This window comes from Lissotriton vulgaris, chromosome 10, assembly GCF_964263255.1.
Source record: "Lissotriton vulgaris chromosome 10, aLisVul1.2, whole genome shotgun sequence".
Classification (NCBI taxonomy): domain Eukaryota; kingdom Metazoa; phylum Chordata; class Amphibia; order Caudata; family Salamandridae; genus Lissotriton; species Lissotriton vulgaris.
The window spans coordinates 17,228,192-17,249,272 of record NC_141698.1 but is presented as its reverse complement, the minus strand read 5'-3'; the positions used below and the strand labels follow the sequence as shown (position 1 = coordinate 17,249,272).

Sequence of the window (21,081 nt, the reverse complement as noted above, 5' to 3'; positions counted from 1 at the left end):
TTTGCTACTGCGATCCCTATTACAGTTTTCACAGTTGTTTGCATATATTTGGTGTTCTACACTCATTCCCGGCCACCAGAATACTGATTGTAATTCAGTCAGTGATTCCTTGATCTCTCTGTGCCTTAGACCCAAACCCATGTGTGCGTCTGCTATTAAAAATATTCTCCTGTTCATGTTTGGAATTACTCTATCCCCCACTCCAGGGATTCGAGCAAAAGGAACGGAGTTTGCATCGATTATGTATGCATAATTGAGTGGATAGTTTACGGGTAGTGCTGCACAGTCGCCTTTTACGGTCGTTTTTACTGCCAGCATGGTTTCCCCGTCTATGTACTTATCTGTACGCTTTTCTGTGGCTACGGAAGCCGGGTTAGTTGCTTCCGCGGTGGCTGTATTAGCCAATGAATTCCCTGCAACGTGAACGCCATCACGTTGAAGACTCTGTGCGTGAATCACGTGAGTCTTTTGTAGTTCTTTGTGAAAAAGAGCTACTTGTTCCCAAAGCAATTTATGCTTTATTGTGGCACCTGTGTCATCTTTGTAGTCGTTTTCGATCCAACTCTGCAGTTTATTGTTGTAAGAATTGACGCAAAAATGAGAATCGCACACGATAAGTGTGGGGAATTCGCGTTCTGCATTTTCGAGCGCCATCTTTAAAGATCTGATTTCAGTTCTCTGAACCGAACAGTTTCTTACAGATTCCGTTTTTGTTACTTTCGGTCTGAATTTACCGCACAGCCAACGACCTTTAATAATCGCACATGCTGCATCGTAGGATTTTCTCTCTACGTTGAAATGCTGTACAAAGCTATCTGTATAGATTATACATGCGTATTGTGGGAGAGGCAGGATTTCGATTGGCAGAGGATATTCTTCTTCATATTCTAAATCATTCAGTTCTTTGTATTGCGGGGCGAAATAGTATTTCACGTCCTCCGCTCCTAGAGAATCTATGCACTGTATCCATTTCGGATCCAGTGACACTGTAGGCAGGTTTACTGGGCTGAATAGCGCTTCGAAGGCGGATTCCGCTGTAAGGATATTAATCCGTTTGCCGTGTGCTAGTTCTCGTTCATTTGCTAATGCGATTTGCACTGCGTTCACAGTTCTTTCTGTGTGACTGAATGTTTTTTCTGCTTGTGTGTACAAGTGAGATTTAATTGAAATTGGTACCTTTTCTCCCTCATTAGAGGTTAGGTATGTGAATCCGCATCTTCCTGGGATGACTCGGATTACAAGATCACGTGTGTTGTCACGTGTATCTAATTTTGTTTTTGCTAACATGTCTGTTTGCAGTGATCTCAAAATTTCTGTGTGTTTTTGAGTCCAATTGATTTGTTTTAAATCAGGTTTTATTAGTTCGTAGAGAGGTTTAACCCTCTCTGCGTAATTTAGAATGTAAGTTCTTCCGAAATTCAGAAAACCTAGTATTGATTGTAAATTCTTCAGCGTTTTTGGAGCTTGGAGTACTGCGCACTTCTCTAAGAAGTTGTCCGCTAGGCTTTTCCCTTCACTTGATAATTCGTACCCTAAAAACAGTACTGTCAGATGGGCAATTCGAGACTTTTTAAAGTTGAATTTGTAACCCTCTGCTGCGAACCCAAGTATAATGGTGTTCACTCTTTTCAAGTGAGTATCCAAGTCGTCGTCTGTGAGATAAATATCATCTACGTAAGATAATGCTTCATCATCATAGATTTGTAGTAACTCTGTTACCCTGGCTGAGAATAGTCCTGGGCTGTTCTTGAACCCCTGTGGGAGTCGACAGAATTTTTTCTGCGACCCAAATGCGGAGAAAGCGGTCAAGTATCTGCTTTCTGGTGCAATGTTTTGACAAAAGAAACCATTAGAAATGTCTAATGTCGTTTTGTATTTTTTCCTAACTATGTTATTCATTAGGGCTGCACTATGCGAGTTTTGTACTGCAAAAGTTTTGCAACATGTATTTAGGTGTCTGTAGTCCAAAACTAGACGATATGAATTGTCTGGCTTGGAGACAGGAAACAAAGGATTGTTCATTTGAGAGGTGCATGTTTCAATCACCCCCTGGTACTCAAGTTGATCTAAGATCTCCCTGACCTGTTTTTTAGCTTCTTGCTTTATGGGATACTGCCGTTGGGCAGTTGGTTCACTTTTTAGTTGGATTTTGTGAGGCGTTGAATCCTCATCCCATCCTACATGATTTTTATACAATGCTGGTGCCTGGGCTACAGCCCATTTCCTTGCATATGTGTATTTTTTGTGAATCGGTATGTGATTCGAGAAGGCAGGCATAATTACTTCTTCGCCACGAGGGCACTCCCTGACAAACTCTGGGGGCCAATCTTTTTCAGCTAACAGAATATCATAGCCTTTCGAGAGCTTATCCCAAAACAGACCCTTAATTTTCCTAGTCTTATCACCCTCTATACGCAATGTTATTTCGTATATTTTATGGGGCTCGCTAAGCCTGGCGTCGGCAGTTTCAACCTGAATGTATTCATTCGTGTCCACTGTCTCCAGATGACTCATCAAGTTCTTGCGCGCTATACTGATTTCTGCTGCACTGTCCAACATTGTCAATGCCCACTCCCCGTTTTTCAACTGTGTCCTCAGTATTCTCGGCATAGTTGATTACCCTAATACTGGCTACCTTCTTTTTAGGAAATTGAGATTTCTTATTTTGAGCAGGTTCCTTGTCTTTGGACTTGGTGTGCTCTCCTGGGTTTGACCGTCCTCTTCTTTCCGAATTCTGTGGAAAAGATCGAGAGGGACGTGTATCAATACTTTGATATCTATCAGGTTTTTTTATATTATCCCTATTTCTAAGGTTATATCTTTTCTCAGAGGGCTCCCGTTGGGGAGACTGGCGTTCTCGAGTCGGAGTTCTTTCCCTCCGTCGAGGAGACCTTCCTCTGGACTGGAAAACTTTTTTCCTTGGGAGTGGATTGTTTATTTCCATCCCAGCTCTTTTTAGGAGTGTTTAAATTATTTTTAATAAATAATTTTTCAGGATTTTCGAGCAGTTGGGTCTTAACTGGTTTTCCACCCAAGCTGTCTCTACCTAATTCTTCATAGCACTTTTCTATGATTTTTGCAAGCTCAACAGGATCTTTTATATCTGTTTCCCTCAACTTCTGGCGAATCGCCACAGATGCTGCTTCTCCCTTTACATTGGCTAATAATATAGCCGTGACCTGCTTGAAATCTTTCAGTAATTTCATACCTAGATTTAAAGCTGGTTCTGGACCGAATTCATTTTGAATCTGTTTTAGCACGTCTGGTATTACCGCCATAGACGGAACACCGTGTGTTTTTGTGTAAATGGAAGCAAAGACTGTACCCCAAGTGTCGCAGTCCTCCACGTGTGGTGCGATTCCCATAGGAAGGCAGATGGTCAAGATTCTGTGTTTCTCAATAGGGGTAGTATCAGGAAATACTGCCTCTATTTGAGTGATTTTCTGGGCTAACCAGAAAGGAATTTGTTCCCGTTTTACGGGTGTTTTACCAAGACATGACTGTATGTTCTGTGGTGTAATTTTATTTGTGTTCCCCTGATGAGGGGTCAGCTGTGGTGTATTAACAGCTGGCTGGACTGTTGCAGTCCGTATTACATATTGGACTAATTGCCTATGTATTTTTATTAATGTGTTTAGCTGTACTAACAGCTCTTCTCTAGACATTTTTGCAATGTCAGGATGTGGTGTGTAGCTGGCTAGAACCGGCCACGTGGCTCCTGGTCTACCTAGTGGACCGAGCCTAGTTATGTGATCATTGTGTTTTAGGGCGCCATTAAACCAGAGCAGGTGCTCTTGAAATTTAAGTGGAATTTCAACCTCCTCGAAAGGGGCGTACTCATCCGGAGGTTCCTCTATTTTGTAATAGTGAAACTCTTGTGTTATAGCGTTTACCGCTGGAAAGTTTATCCATGAATAGAATACCTCTGTCTGCCGATACTCGTGAGCCTCTATCACGAAAATTACTGTACCACCTTGAGGTGTCAGTCCATGTTCTATAAGTTTTAAAGTTATAGATCTTCTTAAGTGGACCGGGATGATAATAGCATCCGGGTCTGTGTATTCGGGACCTTGCTGAGTCGCATCTACTGCGGCCCCAGTGGTGCCGTTGTTTTCTACTGACATTGTATAAATGCAGTTTTTGCAGAGTAGGTCTCCAAGGAGACAAAGATTAGATGCACAATATTTTGGAACACTGTATCCTTCAACATTGAATAAACCAGAGCTTTACATAGGAATCTCTTCCTACTAAGGTCGGGCGGATTTTAACCTTTCACCCACTCCAGACGTCTATTGGAGTATTTACGGGAGAAAGGGGTGTGAAATATGCACGACTGAGTTACTCTACAAGTCTTACGTTAGTTTATCGCCTTACCAAACGTTAGGGCGCCATGTAGTGTAGTTCCTAGTTTCCCACTAGGCCCTGCGCATTGGAATAACATAAACAGTAGTATCGACGTGGAACTGCGGATATTCCAGGCCTCCACTGACTATGCTAAACTTAATTGGGTTGTGTTACCAACTAGCTCAGAGGTCACTGGAAACTTTCTTCTCTGCATAGGAAGTGATCAGCTTCCTTGGCACAGACAAGAAGGGATTCAGCTTTCCAACAACCGTGCAACATGACAACTTTGCTCCTCAGATCAAGAGTCGATCTCTAGGGTCGTGTGAAACAATAGACATAGATTTCACTCAGTCAGTCTAGTGCAGTTTACTTTCACAGTATGTAGAGAATAGAGAGACGGGCGTGTATCAATAAAGGTTAACATTTATTGAACAGTCTTTCTTCTCATACAAGAGAAATGTATTGCCACAATTGCAATAACTGTTATTATGAAAAGTACGTACAGTAAGATAAGAATAGCGAAATAGAACTGTAAAAGCATTGATATGGTTTCTTAGCCATACAATGGTTTAAAAGTAATAAAACATATATACAGTCATATATACATTAGGCTAACATACTCAACTGGTGCTTCTAACTAAGCCTACCCCAGTGTGCCTGACCTAGGCCTAACACGTGAGAAGGGGAGTAAGTAAGTAGCTTAAGTTAAGTTGGTTTTGCCAAGGTTTGTTTCAAGAATTCTCTTCTAAGGGTTTAGTCAACACCATACCTCTGAATAGAATGATGGAGGATTGGTATCTCCTTCAGGGGTCTCTCTCGATATCCCAGTCACCCGCGAGGGTAAACCGGAAGCGCCGGGACTGGATTTCTCTGCACGAGAAAGGCAGCGGCTTCTCTCAGCGCGTCTGGAGGAAGGAGGGGTGACAGCGTCCGCGGGCAGCTGGGCTGGATGTCTTCGCAGAGGACGGCTGCACGGCTCCTCAAGCGTACTGCACCATAGTTCGCGCTGTAGCGGCGATAATGGTAATCAGTAGCTTCACCACCACAGGATAGCAGGCTGCAGCGACAGAGTGCTAGTTTTTACCAACACGGGGTCATGCAGGCAGCTGGCATCAGCAACATGTTCGCTCATTGCTTAAGGCAACGTTGGTAATATTTATACCTGACAGGTGCCGGGTTTGACGCAAGTTTGCTGGACATAAGACGTCAATTAAAGATGTCACTAGGAAGTGGCAGCTATCAGTTGCTCATTAGAGTTCTATTACTAATCAAAACATAGCAAGCGGGGATTTCCAGGTTTGCTAAGTTTTTATCTTGTTGAAGAACTCGGAGTGTTATCTAGGAATATCAGATAGTGACTGCTGCTCTGTCATTGCACTAATTGGTCGCAAAGGAAGTAGCAGAGAGTCATGCTGGAATGTGGCTCTGTGGCTCTGCTCGTGTGAGGCCAGAGATGACTTTACAGAAAATCGTACTTGAACGGTTATGCCAATATAGGGAATAAATGGATTTATAGCCGAATAGGGGCATAAGGTCACAGTATCGATCAGGAACCTAGATAAGCACATGACACTTTCCTCTACCAAGATTACTGACATCAACGGTACATCGTAGACCACACTAAGACCTGTTAGTGCCTGGTGAGAACCCCTACCCTCGCCACCGTGGGGCAGGTTTGTCATGCGTGCATGTAAGTATTTTATTAAGCGGAACCGTTTGAAATAAACCGGCTTGTGCGTACTAAACAAAGCTGGTGTACTTGGGGCACTTGTGATGATAGTTGACAGTAACACTGGAGTACTCCACAGGTGCTAGGTGCCTTTTGGGACATCGAGGTGTGTATGGGAGCAAACTGGTGTTGGTTCGAAAAGTAGTTGGAGGACCAGTGAAGGACATTGCCGGTGAATCCCATTCAAACCTCCAGGGTACACATGAGGGTGGGTTGGTCGACTGTATCAAAGGCAGTCGAGAGATCCAGTAGTATCGGAGGCAGAGGTCATCTTTGGTCAGGAGGGCATTGTGTACGATGTATAAGGTGGCGCTCCCCATGCTACAGCATGAGCTGAAGCCGGACTGGTAGTCGAGCAGGAGACGGTCCGCTTTAATATGATCTTGGAGTAGATCTTTGTCTGCTGTTTCAATGATTTTGCCGGTGAATGGCTCGTCCGTGGTTGACCTGTAGTTTACGAGATCATCTGGTCTGTCAGAGTGTGGAAAGATGTGGCCTGTCCTGAGAGCCTCTGGGAATATGTCTTGAGTGAGGGAGGCCTTTGCAATGATGAGTAGGGATGAGAGTGTGCTTCCAGCAAAAGCTTTGACGAAAGATAATGGTAGGGATATATATGCACAGAATCCTCTAGCTTCAAAACTATTTCACAAATGGAACTTTTCTGCTTTATCACAAAAATAACATCTTTTAATCACACCTCTAACCTTCTACAAGCCAACTTTGTGAAAGAGAAGTGTGATAGCCTGCCACTGGGCCAACTTTATTAACCTCTTTGTCACGCCTGGAGTTTTACCCGACTGTCTAAAACTGTTAAGTCCTCTCCTTGTTTTAAAAAAATAGTAATAAATAAACACTCTACCAACACAGATGACCCGAATAAATTCTGTTCCATCTCAGCGCTGCCATACCTAGCTAAACTACCGGAAAACTTGTAAATAACCAGCTTTATGTATTTGTTAATGAACGCCATCTTCATGATGTTGTTCAGTCGGGTTTAAGGACCGGCTTCAGGACTAAAAGTATCACCCTGCAGAAGTTGATTTCTATTTATCTTCGACAACACAAGATCCTTCCAGTTGATTCTATTAAATACTTCTGCAGACTTTCAAATGATTGGTTCCTTATCTGGACACTATCGGAATTAATAGGCTTTGAAGACAAAGTTCATATCCTATTGAACTAATTGATTTGAAGTTCTCAAAATAGGCAGCTCCTTTTTTAGTCCTACTCCAGTTCCCCCGGGAGTCCGTCAGCGATCCGTTTTGTCTCCTGCACTGTTAATCGCTACTTTGAATCATTGGGTAACGTTATTTGAAACTGTGGACTATTCATAGCTTTTCTTGGAGGTCATTACTCTGATTACAACAACTCTAGAACATCCAAGGATGGGTGTGTGCACACCCACCAAAGTTCAATGCCAACAACACAGAACTCCACCTCATTTCATCACAACCCCGCTCCACTCTACGCCATGAATACATTTACTCTGTGAACAGCCTAGACTGTAATCGATCTATTAATGACGGTGTCAAAACTTTGGATGTATCCTTTGAATCCTGACTACCCCGCCAGAAACTCATCAGCACCTTGACCAGATGATTTTATCATCGGTTTTAATTCATTTGAGGAGTCCAGCTCATCCTTCAAGGATTACTCCTCAAAGGCCAGAGCCAAGTGCTAGGATTTTCGAAAATTGATCTTGTAACACTTTCCTGCAGCGTAGTCCCAAAACTCGCCCTGTTCTGCTCAGACCTCTTGGCAAGCTGAGCTACATGGATCTCTTGGGTTGGCCACTTGGTCAAGTCACCCCTCTCCTGTGCTCGCGATGTCGGCTCCTTCAATGACAGAACGATGTTCAAACCCCTAAACCAGGGCAGGTATTCCAGTCTGGCAAGAAAATTTGAGATCTCTGGGGCCTCCAACCACTACGAAGCTCTGACACTCTTACAATCGGAAACCCCGGTAAGTAAGAAAAGGTTCATTGTCGACAAGTCTTGTTCTGGATGTGTTCCAAGGAGGGTGTGGAAACGCTATTGTGCAACCTGTTAGCTTCATTGACTGTTTATCATTCAGCAAAAATGTAAACACTTTCTCCTTGATCTCTAGTTCTCCTCCCTTCCTTGTTATCGCCAGACTGTGGTACCGTCCCTGGTCGACTGTTGTTTCTGCACCTGATTGCTTGCTCCTGTGTCAATCTTATGTGGGATCCACTTAACTACCATTGTTATTCCTTCTGTAATTTTATGTCTTTGTTCCCAGGCGTTGTCCGATAGTATCTCGGCTCTTAGCGCTACTCGCGTAAGAATACCATCATATAGCAGCTAGGATGCGTATGCAGTGCTTTCATTTATAATATCTCCACGCCTAACTTCTGAGAAAGCTTTATTTTCCAAATGTGTATATAGTTAACTTGATTCCACTGCATTTGGAAAAGAAGATCCCCAGAACCTGCCTTTTGTCTGATGCACAGCGCCATTACTACATGTGTTACAGCCTCGGAGCAGCTTCTCGGAATCTGCCAGGGCCAGCATAACAGCTCAGAAATGCACTAAGCCTTGGGCAGGCCAGAGCACCTCCTCCATGTCCCTGGCACTGATGGGAAATGTTTCACTAGTCCGCACTAAATAATTAATTTCTGAGGTCTTGCAGTGCTGGCGAGCACAAATGCCTTTTTCAACAGCAAACCTCTCTGCCTGCCATACGTCGCGGCTCTCCTGAGCCCATGAGTTTATGTAACAACATCCTTCCAGCCACTGTCTGTGACATCACCTGGGACATAATAAGGACCCCTGAAACCTAGCCTGGACTTTGACTCTTACATTAAATTAACAGAACTAGTAAAAGCACAGTGTAAATAACATACGTAAAACACAGGTATCTCAACATCACCTCCGCTGTGGCACACAATACGCTTACTGTTGAGTAAGGGAAGAGGATTGTAAAAATATTTCAATGTTAAATGTTTATGAAATAACACTTGAAACTACTTAAAATGTGTAGCAGACCAGTAGCATTTCGTACTTATGGTGTAACATTAAATAATATGTTCATATTCAGTTTACCAGTTAAGGGTGCTGTAACAATATACATTTTTTACAACGCCTTGCGAATTCCTCCAGAGGCAGTAAGGAGTGTCCTTAACAGGTGAATGTTTAAATGACCCCAAATTGCTCTACTGATGCAGGCAAGTAAACCTTTCGCCAAAGATCAGCACCGTCTCTGTCCAGGATATGAGCTCGTTTAATACTGTTGTCATTGTAAGGGTAGTCACTTGATCCAAAAGTAAACTATGTCGTCTTCTGCCCACAGGTGAACAAGACTCTGAAAGCCACCATGCAGACGCTCCTCGACCTGATTGGCACAGACGAGGGAGACGTTCTGGACGCTTTCCAGTCCAGTCAGTCGACAGAGTCTCTGAAGTCCACTGGCTCCGATACCAGCAACAAGCCGACCATAGCCAAGCGGCGAGCCAATCAGCAAGAAACGGAGACCTTCTATGTGACGGTAAAGGAGCAGCTAGGCCCTCTGTTCGGGTGAAATTGTTGAGTCGAAGGATGGATGTAGGGGTGCGGAGGGCTCTCCAGTGCTAATGACCTGGCAGTATGGCAGTACGGCGGGTCGAGGGAGTCTTTGAAGTATGCATGTGAGAGTTGGTGTCCCAGTAGAGCTGGAAGGATGCTTTACCAAGGGTATTTATTGCAGGGAAAATTGATGCAACCAGGAAGATGTGTTGGTGGTTGAGTAAGAGAATGGGTGGTTCTTCTGATGGGTGCATGGAGAGTAGGATACGCGGATTAAGGAATATGTAGACGGCAGAGCCCTTCCGCAATGAACTGGTGAAGGGTTGGGACATTGAGTGACCTAGGAGTTGGGTGGGTTAGTTGAAAAGAGGAATAAATGCCTGGGCTGAGTGTAGTTAGTTGAAAGGTGATGCATATGAACATTTCTGGAGTTGGAAAGCAAACAATCGTTCGAATGCTGGATCTAATGAAGGTTCAGATATTGTGTGGATTGGTTGAGATTCCTGAGCCTTGGGGACTGCTCCCTGTCACCTGGGCCTCCTCTGTACTGAGCCTTTGATGAACCTTTGACTTAAGCCTTTTGGGGAGTCTTCATTGTGTAATACAGGAGCTCTCCTTTCCTAGGTCTTTAAATTCTGCACTCACTTCTTCCATTTGGAAGGACCTCCTTACGTTGCCCATTTGGCAAGCATCATATTTAATCTTGGCCACAGAGGCCCCGCCCCATATGGAGAAGAAATCATCTAAAAATTGTGCAATCCTTTTCCTGTTTCCACACTCCTAGGAGACCCCACGTCTTCTTGAAATACCAGTTGTGTTGCCTTTTTCCAATTTGTTAGAGAAATTGATGGCGACCACTGCACCAAACTGTTCTTTATAAAACCTTTTTTTACACAGTTCCCTCGAAGGGTTTTAAATCCATCGCATTGAGTGTTGTGACCCGGATGCTTTGGTCTCTACACCAGTAGCTCTTACTCTAAGTCTGTGGACCCCAGTGGATCCGTGACGTCTGCTCAGGAGGGTTGTGAGAGTTTACAAAGGTTTCTATTTTAGCAGACTATATATTTATACGGTTTATATACATAAAAAGGTATGCCTAAAATAGAACCTTTTAAAATGCACGGTACAGCTGAAGGAATTTGAAATTGTAGGCTAAAAATTACACTGGTGTCCTTAGATTGAATAATGGAGCAGCAGAAGTACTGCAAATGCAATCTAGGATGGACAACTGATGGTCTCAGATGAAGCACTGGGGTGCACCGACAAAAGGATGCATGCATTAAGAACAAAAAAAGACAACCTGATCTGCTAGAATCAGATGTATTGCTTAAAAATAACACCAAATATTGAAAAGCTCCAACCTTCCCATTGATATTAAAATGGCATTCTTTAATATATGTATTGTTTGCTTGAGTTACATAGTACATCCTTGATGCATTTGTTGGATTTACACTTGTTTCTGTATTTTGTGTATTGTTTTGAGGTTCAAGTCGGAGATATTGCTCCAGTGGGGGAGGGGAGCTGGCTTCCAACGGTAGAGGTCAACAGTAGGTGAAAGGTTAAGAAGCGTCGCGTTGCACCATTGCCCATCGCAGGCCCGCCTTTTGTCTGAGGGGTTAAAAGGAGTACAAGCCTTGGTAGCTCTTGAGTCTCTGCACAGTTTGTAATAAGGGAGTCCTGGGGGGCCTGGAATGCAGGAACCCTGTGCACTCACAGAAGCAACAGGAAACTCCAAGAAGGCAGAGCAGCTCCACTTCCTGTCCTTGATCTGGAATGAATTGCCACATGCCCGGTGTGGACTCTTGATGGTGCAGCCGTGGGGGGGTTCCTGTGGTGGACTCTTCGTGGTGCAGCCGTGGGGGGGTTCCTGTGGTGGACTTTTCGTGGTGCAGCTTTGGGGGGTTCCTGTGGTAGACTCTTCGTGGTGCAGCTTTGGGGGGTTCCTGTGGTGGACTCTTCGTGGTGCAGCCTTGGGGGGGGGGTTCCTGTGGTGGACTCTTGATGGTGCAGCTTTGGGGGGTTCCTGTGGTGGACTCTTCGTGGTGCAGCCTTAGGGGGGGGTTCCTGTGGTGAACGCTTGATGGTGCAGCCTTGGGGGTTCCTGTGGTGGACGCTTGATGGTGCAGACTTGGGGGGGGTTCCTGTGGTTGACTCTTCGTGGTGCAGCCTTGGGGGTTCCTGTGGTGGACTCTTCATGGTGCAGCCTTGGGGGTTCCTGTGGTGGACTCTTCGTGGTGCAGCTTTTGGGGGGTTCCTGTGGTGGACTCTGACGGTGCAGCCTTGGGGGGCAGGGGGTTCCTGTGGTGGGCTCTTCGTGGTGCAGCCTTGGGGGTTCCTGTGGTTGACTCTTCGTGGTGCAGCTTTGGGGGTTCCTGTGGTGGACTCTTGATGGTGCAGCCTTTGGGGGTTCCTGTGGTGGACTCTTGATGGTGCAGCCTTGGGGGGGGGGGTTCCTGTGGTGGATTTTTCGTGGTGCAGCCTTGGGGGGGGTTCCTGTGGTGGACTCTTGATGGTGCAGCTTTGGGGGTTTCCTTTGATGGACTCTTCATGGTGCAACTTTTGGGGGTTCCTGTGGTAGACACTTCGCGGTGCGGCCTTTGGGGTCCCCCATCTTATTATATTGTTATGGTGCCCTGCTCTCTGCCCTTTGTGGGATTCCTAGAACTGTGTCACGATGAAGGAGCATTTCTGTCTGCGCCATTGGTGGTTTCTGTAGACCTGTGTCTTTGGTGAATGCTGTGTCACAGACCTTGCGATGGTGGAGGCTTTGTCGCGTGGTTTGTGGTGGACGCTTTGTGATGTGCTCTTGAATGGTGGATGATTTGTCTCGAACCCTGCAGTGTCGTGTGCTGTGTCATGTGCACTGCTATGCAGAATGCCTTGTCACATGCTCTATGGTGATGGATCCTTTGTCACGTGCCCTGCGGTGACGATGCTTTGTGACATGCTCTGCAATGGTAGACGCTTTGCCACATGCCGTCTGGTGGTAGGTTCTTTGTTGTCTGCTGCCTGGTGTGCTGCCTGGTGATTCCCAGACTTGTTACATTGCAGGAACCCCACGTCTTGTACACTCTGGGGTCCCTTTTGTCTTTTCTCTCCAGTGTTATGCCTCTCTGGTGCCACAAGGTTTTCAGTTCAGGCCTGATCTGTTCTCCATTTCCCCTGCAGAAGTTCAAGGAGTATGTGAACGGCCGAAGCCTCATCTCTAAACTGGAAGCAAAGCACAACCAGCTGCAGGACGCCATCGAGAAAGGTGAGGGCGGCTAGGCTGGCAGCAAGGGTGTGAGCCCTCTCTGCAGGGCCTGCCAACCTGCTGTACACCCTCACACACTCTTATCTGTCCCTCCCTTCAGATCTTTCTCATTTCATCACTTGCAGCCTTTCTTCCACTCACCATGTTAACTTAATCTTCCAGTCTTTCTTCCATTCACTCCCTTACTTTGTCTCTTGAAGTCTTTCTTCCACTCACCGTCTTTTTTAGTCCCCTGCAGCCTTTCTTCCACTCACCATGTTAACTTCATCGGTCAGACTTTTTTCCACTCACCCCCTTACTTTGTCACTTGCAGTCTCTCTTTCACTCATCCTCTTACTTCACCTTCTGCAGTCTTTCTTCCACCCCCTTACTTTGTCTCTTGCATTCTTTCTTCCACTCACCATGTTAACTTCATCTTTTGAAGTCTTTCTTTCACTCTCCCTTACTTTCTCTTGCAGTCTTTCACTCACCTCTTCATCTCTTGCAATTTTTCTTCCAGTAACCGTGTTAACTTAATATTATGCAGTCTTTCTTCTACTCACCCCCTTAGTTTGTCCTGCATTCTTTCTTTCACTCGCCCTCTTAAATTGTCTCTCGCAGTCTTTCTTCCTATCACCATGTTAACTTCATCTTTCGCAGTCTTTCTTCACTGACCCCTTACTTTGTCTCTTGAAGTCTTTCTTTCACTCACCTTCTTATTTCGTCTTTTACAGTCTTTATTCCATTCACCCCTTTGTCTCTCGCAGTTTTTCTTCTGCTCACCCTGTTACTTTGTCTCTTGCAGTCTTTCTTCAATTCACTCTCTTACTCCGTCTCTCTCTTTCCCTCACTCCCTCTAGTCTCTTTTCTAAACAGCGACTTGCCATATTTCCCATTTATCCCTTATCTTCCTTTCTCTCGGCCAGTCCCTTGCTGCCACTGTTCTTATCTCTCTTACGGAATGTTACATTCATAATTTGTTGTGTTATTGTGAACCTGTCATCATCTCAGTTTTTCTCCCTGCTGTTTGTTTTTCTTCTTTTTTTAAAAAAATGTTTTTATTGTTTTTGCTTTAATTTCTTTAATATTCATTTGCTACAATTTTTCTTACATGTCTTTGTCATCATCTTTTCTGTCTCAGCTGTGTTTTGTATTTTCTTTATATTCTTAGTTTCTAATATTTTCTATTTTATTCTTAGTTTCCCTTGTACCTTATTTCTTTTGTGTATTTTCAGATTTTCCTTTGATTCCCCTTCATCGCCATCTTTTATTGGCTCAGTAGACTTTTAAATTGAGCCCATTTAGAAATGAGCATATTTTCCCACACTTGATTGAACCTTTAACACTTCCCCTTCCAAAGGGCACTGTTTCAATGTACTTGTTTTTGCTATTCTGCATTTTGAGTATTTCAAAAAGATATTACATACAAGTATTCAACTGCCATTGACAACAGCGTGGTATTTTTGAATAAAAAAAAATAAAAATGAGCAAAAGATGTGTGTAAAGCCCCATTGTCCTTCCTCCACCGCCACTTCCTAAAATGGACGCTCCTCTGCATGGTAGTGCTTGACAACGCACAAAAACACGAAAGGGCAGACCAGGTCTATGAAATGGTGTGTCGCCAAAACAGGAAAAAGTGAACCAGTTCTGTACAGCGCCATAGGGTAGTCCTACTACTCGGCGTTTTTTTAACCCTAGACACATAGACTTTTTTTCTGAATGTTTCTTAAAGCCTACGTAGTCTATTTTACTTTCACTTTTCACATAAACACTGCACTTTCATTACATCTTAGTACAGACAATATGGCTAAGATTACTGACATTCACTCCCGCACCGTCAATATATGGTCGGTTGTGGTAGTGATTGATCAGCAACTCCCACATGACGTTAACTCCACCAAACAGGTGGGCTGATGGGATTTGTTCTAAGCCTATGCCTCTGTCAGCATTCGCTCACGCATGCATCTCATTGGTTCACTTTTTCCTGTTTTGGCGACACACCATTTCATAGACCTGGTCTGCCCTTTCGTGTTTTTGTGTCTTGACTTTAGGGGTATGAGCAGACAGGTCACTAAATATTTCCCCTTGACCCTCCACATACAGTTTTTTGTGTGTTTTGTTTTTGTAGTGCTTGACAACGGCCTTACAATCACAATGGTCTAACCCTCTACGTTCAACTAGTGTGGGCATGACCACTGATTTTGAGGGGTAGTCTCAACTTTTGGAGTTGGTGTGACCCATTTTTAGCCAAATGATTTTAATTTTTTCACTTTGACTTAGTTTTTCCATCCCCCACGATTTGTGGGACCAGCGAGTTGCATACAGGGCGCTTTTGATGTTCAGTTCACTTCTATCTGCATTTTGTCTGCTCCCAGCATTTGAGGCAACAAGGTCCAGTTCGCACTGGCTACTCCCAAGTGCCAGTCACTACTGTCTCATTGTGTCTGGGTGGGCACCACTAGTGTGGTGCACGTCTTACACCAACTATCCCTTGTTGTTGTTCGGCAGACCAGCAGCTCAATATCCGCGCAGAAACCCTGGGAAGGGAGTTTTGTTGTCACACGTCCAACAGCATCTGCTGACTTCAGCTGACTTCTGGGCCTCAACTGCAGCGGAATCTTCTCGATCTGCGATTTTTGCACGCAGAACTTGCACACTACTCTCTCTGATTTCTGAACTCGACAACAGAACTTGCGCTTTACCTTTCCCTAGTTCGGGAATGGGACCTGACTGAGCCATACACTAAAAACTACTTCAGTCTTTGGCTTCTAACTGCGTTGGAATTCCTTTCATCTGAGAACTTGGCACACACAACCCACATTTTACTCCCTTCCGGATCAGTGATTCTTTGCACATAGAACTGGCTCCTGACCTCAGTCTAGCCAGGGTCTTGGAACCATAACACACTAATGATGATGTTACTCTGAATACTCTTTTTTTTTTAACCATTCTTTTGAGTTTTATATGGGAACCAAGGCGCATGCAAAACTCGGGCAACCTGAAATCCCGCTCATTTACCCCCTGTTTTTATTCATGTATATTGTTGCAATTATGCAAATCAAGTATCTTACTCTTACTTCCAGGTCTTGAGCAGCAAGGCTGATTTTGTGGTAGTATTCGTAAAAGTAAGCATTCCCCAAACCCCGCACTCTAATGTGGACTCTTTCCTCTTCGCCCCTTCAGGTGACGCGGAGGACCGAGAGATGTCGAGGTAAGCTATCCCGCCGCATTGGGCCCTTGGACCTAAAGGGTGGGGGCACAGTGGAGGTGTGATGGATGGTGCAGCCAGCCTCAAATATTCAATTCTGACTCAGGTGAGAAGTTTGGCATGACACTCTTTGTGAGGGCAGGATGGTCCTGCAGCAGGTGGCACCCTTGCTGTTGGTGCCCGGTTGTCTCAGAATCTCCTCTCTATGTTTGACAGTCACAGCGCCACATGGGCTGTAAAGTGTGTTGGAGTGTTTGGGTGCACAGTGGCAGGAATGAAAGATGTCTGCTGTTGCTTGGCTGTGTGTTGCGAGTTCTAGAGAGAAGAATATTTCCAAATTACACCAACGTACCAAAGTACCAAGTCAGGGTCTGATAAAATCCAACTGTTGGCAACAATTGCATAGTCTGGTTTAAGCAAGAGTTACATTGGGGAGCTTTTCCTACAGAGTAGCCATCTCTCCTTTGTATCCAAATGAAAAGTCTTGAGTCCCAAAGCCCTCCTGTGTCCAGCTGATCTCTTTAAACAGGGGTTGCTTAGCCAGGCTGGTACAGAGGGCCAGGCAGAACACGCTTCAAGACCAAGGCTGTGCAATCCCACTAGAGCAACCTAGCGCCTTCATGATGTGTTTGTCTAAAAAGATCCACATGGATCAGAAGGCACTGGTTTACGTGTTGGCCCAGGGGTCAGAAGTAGGTGGAAAGGGCGATCCCACTGAGGAGGTGTCTAGTAGGCGGTAAGGAGGAGGCACAAGAACAGCATTATTGCCAAACGTTCAGCCTCTTATGATAGCTTTGATGCAGTCCCAAGTCTAGAGAAGTCTTCACCAAGGCCACATTCTATGGGAGAGAAAAGCTGAATGGGAATCTGATTGTGGGGATCAGACTGAAGATCGAGACGTGCCTTAAGGACACGCATTGTGCATGCATGCCCTGTGCGTTCTAGGGTGTAGGTATGCCAAGCCAATGCTGCGTGTGCAGTTGTCGTGTGTGGCCTTGAGTTGGCTGACCTGTGTTAATGGGTTCCTGCTGTTCTTCCCCCTGATTGGTTACAGGCTGCAGTCCATGGCCGGCATGTCCCTGAGGTCGAGGAAGCCGCGGCCGTGTTCCCAGTATAACCATAAACTGTTTAATGGCGATTTGGAGAAGTTTGTGCAGGTACCACGGCGGCGGCCTGCAGGCTGCACCCTCTGCTTCTAAGCTTGCTGTGGGCACGCCTGGCACCTCTGTGACTTCTCTTGCTCTTCCTCTTGCCAGTGTGATGTTCAGTGGTGGTGGGGCTCATTGAGGTTGTGTGTGTGTGTGTCATGTGATGTCTTCTTGGATCCACAGGGTGTTGAAGGGCCAGCATGGCACCCAGTGTGGTTCTGGAGAACATGGTCACCCTAGTGTCTTACGATCTAGGGATCTGTATGATGTTCTGTACAAAACTCCTAACTTCCCAGTTGTTCAAGAAGCACTTTGCCCCCTGCACATTGTCTGCCATTCCATATCGATAGAGACCTCCAGGCCCTTCTGCACAGCCCCTGACATTCCATATATACCAGGAGCCCGTATGCCTTTCTGCACAGCCCCTGACATTCCATATATACCAGGAGCCCGTATGCCTTTCTGCACAGCCCCTGCCATTCCATATATACCAGGAGCCCGTATGCCCTCTGCACAGCCCCTGCCATTCCATATATACCAGGAGCCCGTATGCCCTCTGCACAGCCCCTGCCATTCCATATATACCAGGAGCCCGTATGCCCTCTGCACAGCCTCTGCTGTTCCATATATACCAGGAGCACGTATGCCCTCTGCACAGCCCCTGCCATTCCATATATACCAGGCGCCCGTATGCCCTCTGCACAGCCCCTGCCATTCCATATATACCAGGAGCCCGTATGCCCTCTGCACAGCCTCTGCTGTTCCATATATACCAGGAGCCCGTATGCCCTCTGCACAGACTCTGCTCTTCCATATATACCAGGAGCCCGTATGCCTTTCTGCACAGCCCCTGCCATTCCATATATACCAGGAGCCCGTATGCCCTCTGCACAGCCTCTGCCGTTCCATATATACCAGGAGCCCGTATGCCCTCTGCACAGCCCCTGCCATTCCATATATACCAGGAGCCCGTATGCCCTCTGCACAGCCCCTGCCATTCCATATATACCAGGAGCCCGTATGCCCTCTGCACAGCCTCTGCCGTTCCATATATACCAGGAGCCCGTATGCCCTCTGCACAGCCCCTGCCATTCCATATATACCAGGCGCCCGTATGCCCTCTGCACAGCCCCTGCCATTCCATATATACCAGGCGCCCGTATGCCCTCTGCACAGCCCCTGCCATTCCATATATACCAGGAGCCCGTATGCCCTCTGCACAGCCCCTGCCATTCCATATATACCAGGAGCCCGTATGCCCTCTGCACAGCCTCTGCCGTTCCATATATACCAGGAGCCCGTATGCCCTCTGCACAGCCTCTGCTGTTCCATATATACCAGGGGCCCGTATGCCCTCTGCACAGCCTCTGCTGTTCCATATATACCAGGAGCCCGTATGCCCTCTGCACAGCCCCTGCCATTCCATATATACCAGGAGCCCGTATGCCCTCTGCACAGCCCCTGCCATTCCATATATACCAGGAGCCCGTATGCCCTCTGCACAGCCCCTGCCATCCCATATATACCAGGAGCCCGTATGCCCTCTGCACAGCCCCTGCCATCCCATATATACCAGGAGCCCGTATGCCCTCTGCACCGCCCCTGCCATTCCATATATACCAGGAGCCCGTATGCCCTCTGCACAGCCTCTGCTGTTCCATATATACCAGGAGCCCGTATGCCCTCTGCACAGCCTCTGCTGTTCTATATATACCAGGGGCCCGTATGCCCTCTGCACAGCCTCTGCTGTTCCATATATACCAGGAGCCCGTATGCCCTCTGCACAGCCCCTGCCATTCCATATATACCAGGAGCCCGTATGCCCTCTGCACAGCCCCTGCCATTCCATATATACCAGGAGCCCGTATGCCCTCTGCACAGCCCCTGCCATTCCATATATACCAGGAGCCCGTATGCCCTCTGCACAGCCCCTGCCATTCCATATATACCAGGAGCCCGTATGCCCTCTGCACAGCCTCTGCTGTTCCATATATACCAGGAGCCCGTATGCCCTCTGCACAGCCCCTGCCATTCCATATATACCAGGAGCCCGTATGCCCTCTGCACAGCCCCTGCCATTCCATATATACCAGGAGCCCTTATGCCCTCTGCACAGCCCCTGCCATTCCATATATATCAGGAGCCCGTATGCCCTCTGCACAGCCCCTGCCATTCCATATATACCTGGAGCCCGTATGCCCTCTGCACAGCCTCTGCTGTTCCATATATACCAGGAGCCCGTATGCCCTCTGCACAGCCCCTGCCATTCCATATATACCAGGAGCCCTTATGCCCTCTGCACAGCCCCTGCCATTCCATATATATCAGGAGCCCCATGTCCATCTGCAGAGCCTCTTTCCCTCCATATGTATCAGTAGTTCCCTGCCCCTTTGCATTGCCCCTGATATCCCTTAAGGTCTTGGAGCCCCTCTGTCTCTCTCCACTGTCTCTTCTACCCCCTCAAGTCTTGGAGCCCCCTGTCCCCCTCCACTGCCCCCTCAGTCTGCAGCCTGTCCTCTGCTGTGTGATCCAAGGCCTGAGGTCTCCTTGTGGTCGTTGGTCTCTCCTGCCCTTGATGCTGCTGTGGACTCTGGGTCTTCGCTCTGCGTCGTCTGTCGCCTCTCCCTGTGATGCAGCTGCTCTTGTGCCCCATGTCTTTTGCTGCCTGTAACGCCTCTGCCTCTTGGTTTGTCTCCCCATCTTTTGTCTCTCTCTCTCTCTTTTCTCTCTTCTCTCTTGCTTTCTCTCTCTCTCGCTCCCTCTGCTCCCCACCCTCTGGTCTCGCACCCTCTTGAACCCACCCTCTTGCGCTCGCTCACCCCCTCCTTTTCGAGCCACCTTTGTCTCCTTTGCTTTGCGGCTCCCCTTTAGGAGAAGCAGGTGCCTCTCTCGGATTCAGGTAAAGAGTCAGCCAGTTGCATTGGCCCTTTTTGCGCTTGCCTTGTATCTGCATGTGCATGTGACTGTGTGCAGTGTGTAGACTTGCACTCTGAGATGGGACAGGCAGTCCTGAGCTTTGGAAGACAGCGCTTCGAAGTCTGGCACCAGGGTCACAACGCGCTGCCCATCAGCTGGGATCCTCTGGCCTCCACACTTGGCTGCTTTCTGTAGACGCCCATCAGGCATAGTGCCAGCACCAGGGTAGAGCCTTGTGCAGGCAGGACTCGTGGCTGCCCTTTGCTGCCGAAGAGAGTGGTCATGTGTAGAAGAGAGGGCGGCAAAGGCTTTGAACACTGGGGGGAAGGGAGTGGGGGGCACTGAAGGTCCACAGGGCCCTGTCCTAGCCGTGGCACCAGGCCAGGAGAGCATGTTATGCCAGTCATGCTCCATGTGCTTAAAAAAGTATTGGCAATGCCAACAGATCTGGCTTATGAATGAAAGTGCCTTTTGTGGCATGAAAGTGTTTGGGCACTTAATAAGTCATCCTAGGTCCACTCTGTCAATCATCTTTGCACTCATGCATCGATTCATCCATCCACTGACTCATTCTTGCAATCGCCCTCTGACTTAACCTCCATAAAATATACACAAACTCAACAACATATACAAGATACATTAAAAGAATACTAGTAGATAAAAGAAAATATTCCGCCGTTTAAACACGGCAGGCGTATGCTTGTAAAATAAAACTGGACATAGCAGCAAGTGTCCGACGTGCAGAGGTATTGTACATAGTCTGTTGTTGATTTAAAGTTCCAGCATGGACGCCTCATTTAGAACCAAAGTGTTGACCTTGGAATTGGAAAGCAATGATAGGCGATGGCCAACAGCATTCCATGCGAATCTCGCATTCGCGAATTTTGCGGATTTGCGAACTCGCAATCCGCAAAATCCGCGAATTCTCGCGAATTTGCGGATTTTTTTTTATGTTCGCACGGGTTTCTGCAAGTTCGCGAGGG

At 46.7% G+C, this 21,081-nt stretch overlaps 1 protein-coding gene across 2 annotated transcripts in view; it reads left to right on the top strand.

The window, feature by feature from the left end:
* The window catches only part of LOC147684339 (rho GTPase-activating protein 4-like), a 222,074-nt gene that overhangs the window by 153,891 nt on the left and 47,102 nt on the right, over positions 1-21,081 (top strand). For both annotated transcript variants that reach the window (XM_086940241.1, XM_086940240.1), the window contains exons 9-12: positions 9,383-9,577; positions 12,763-12,847; positions 16,010-16,037; positions 17,089-17,191. In XM_086940241.1, coding sequence (XP_086796367.1) covers positions 9,383-9,577; positions 12,763-12,847; positions 16,010-16,037; positions 17,089-17,191 — 411 coding nt within the window. The remainder of the gene's footprint in view (positions 1-9,382; positions 9,578-12,762; positions 12,848-16,009; positions 16,038-17,088; positions 17,192-21,081) is intronic.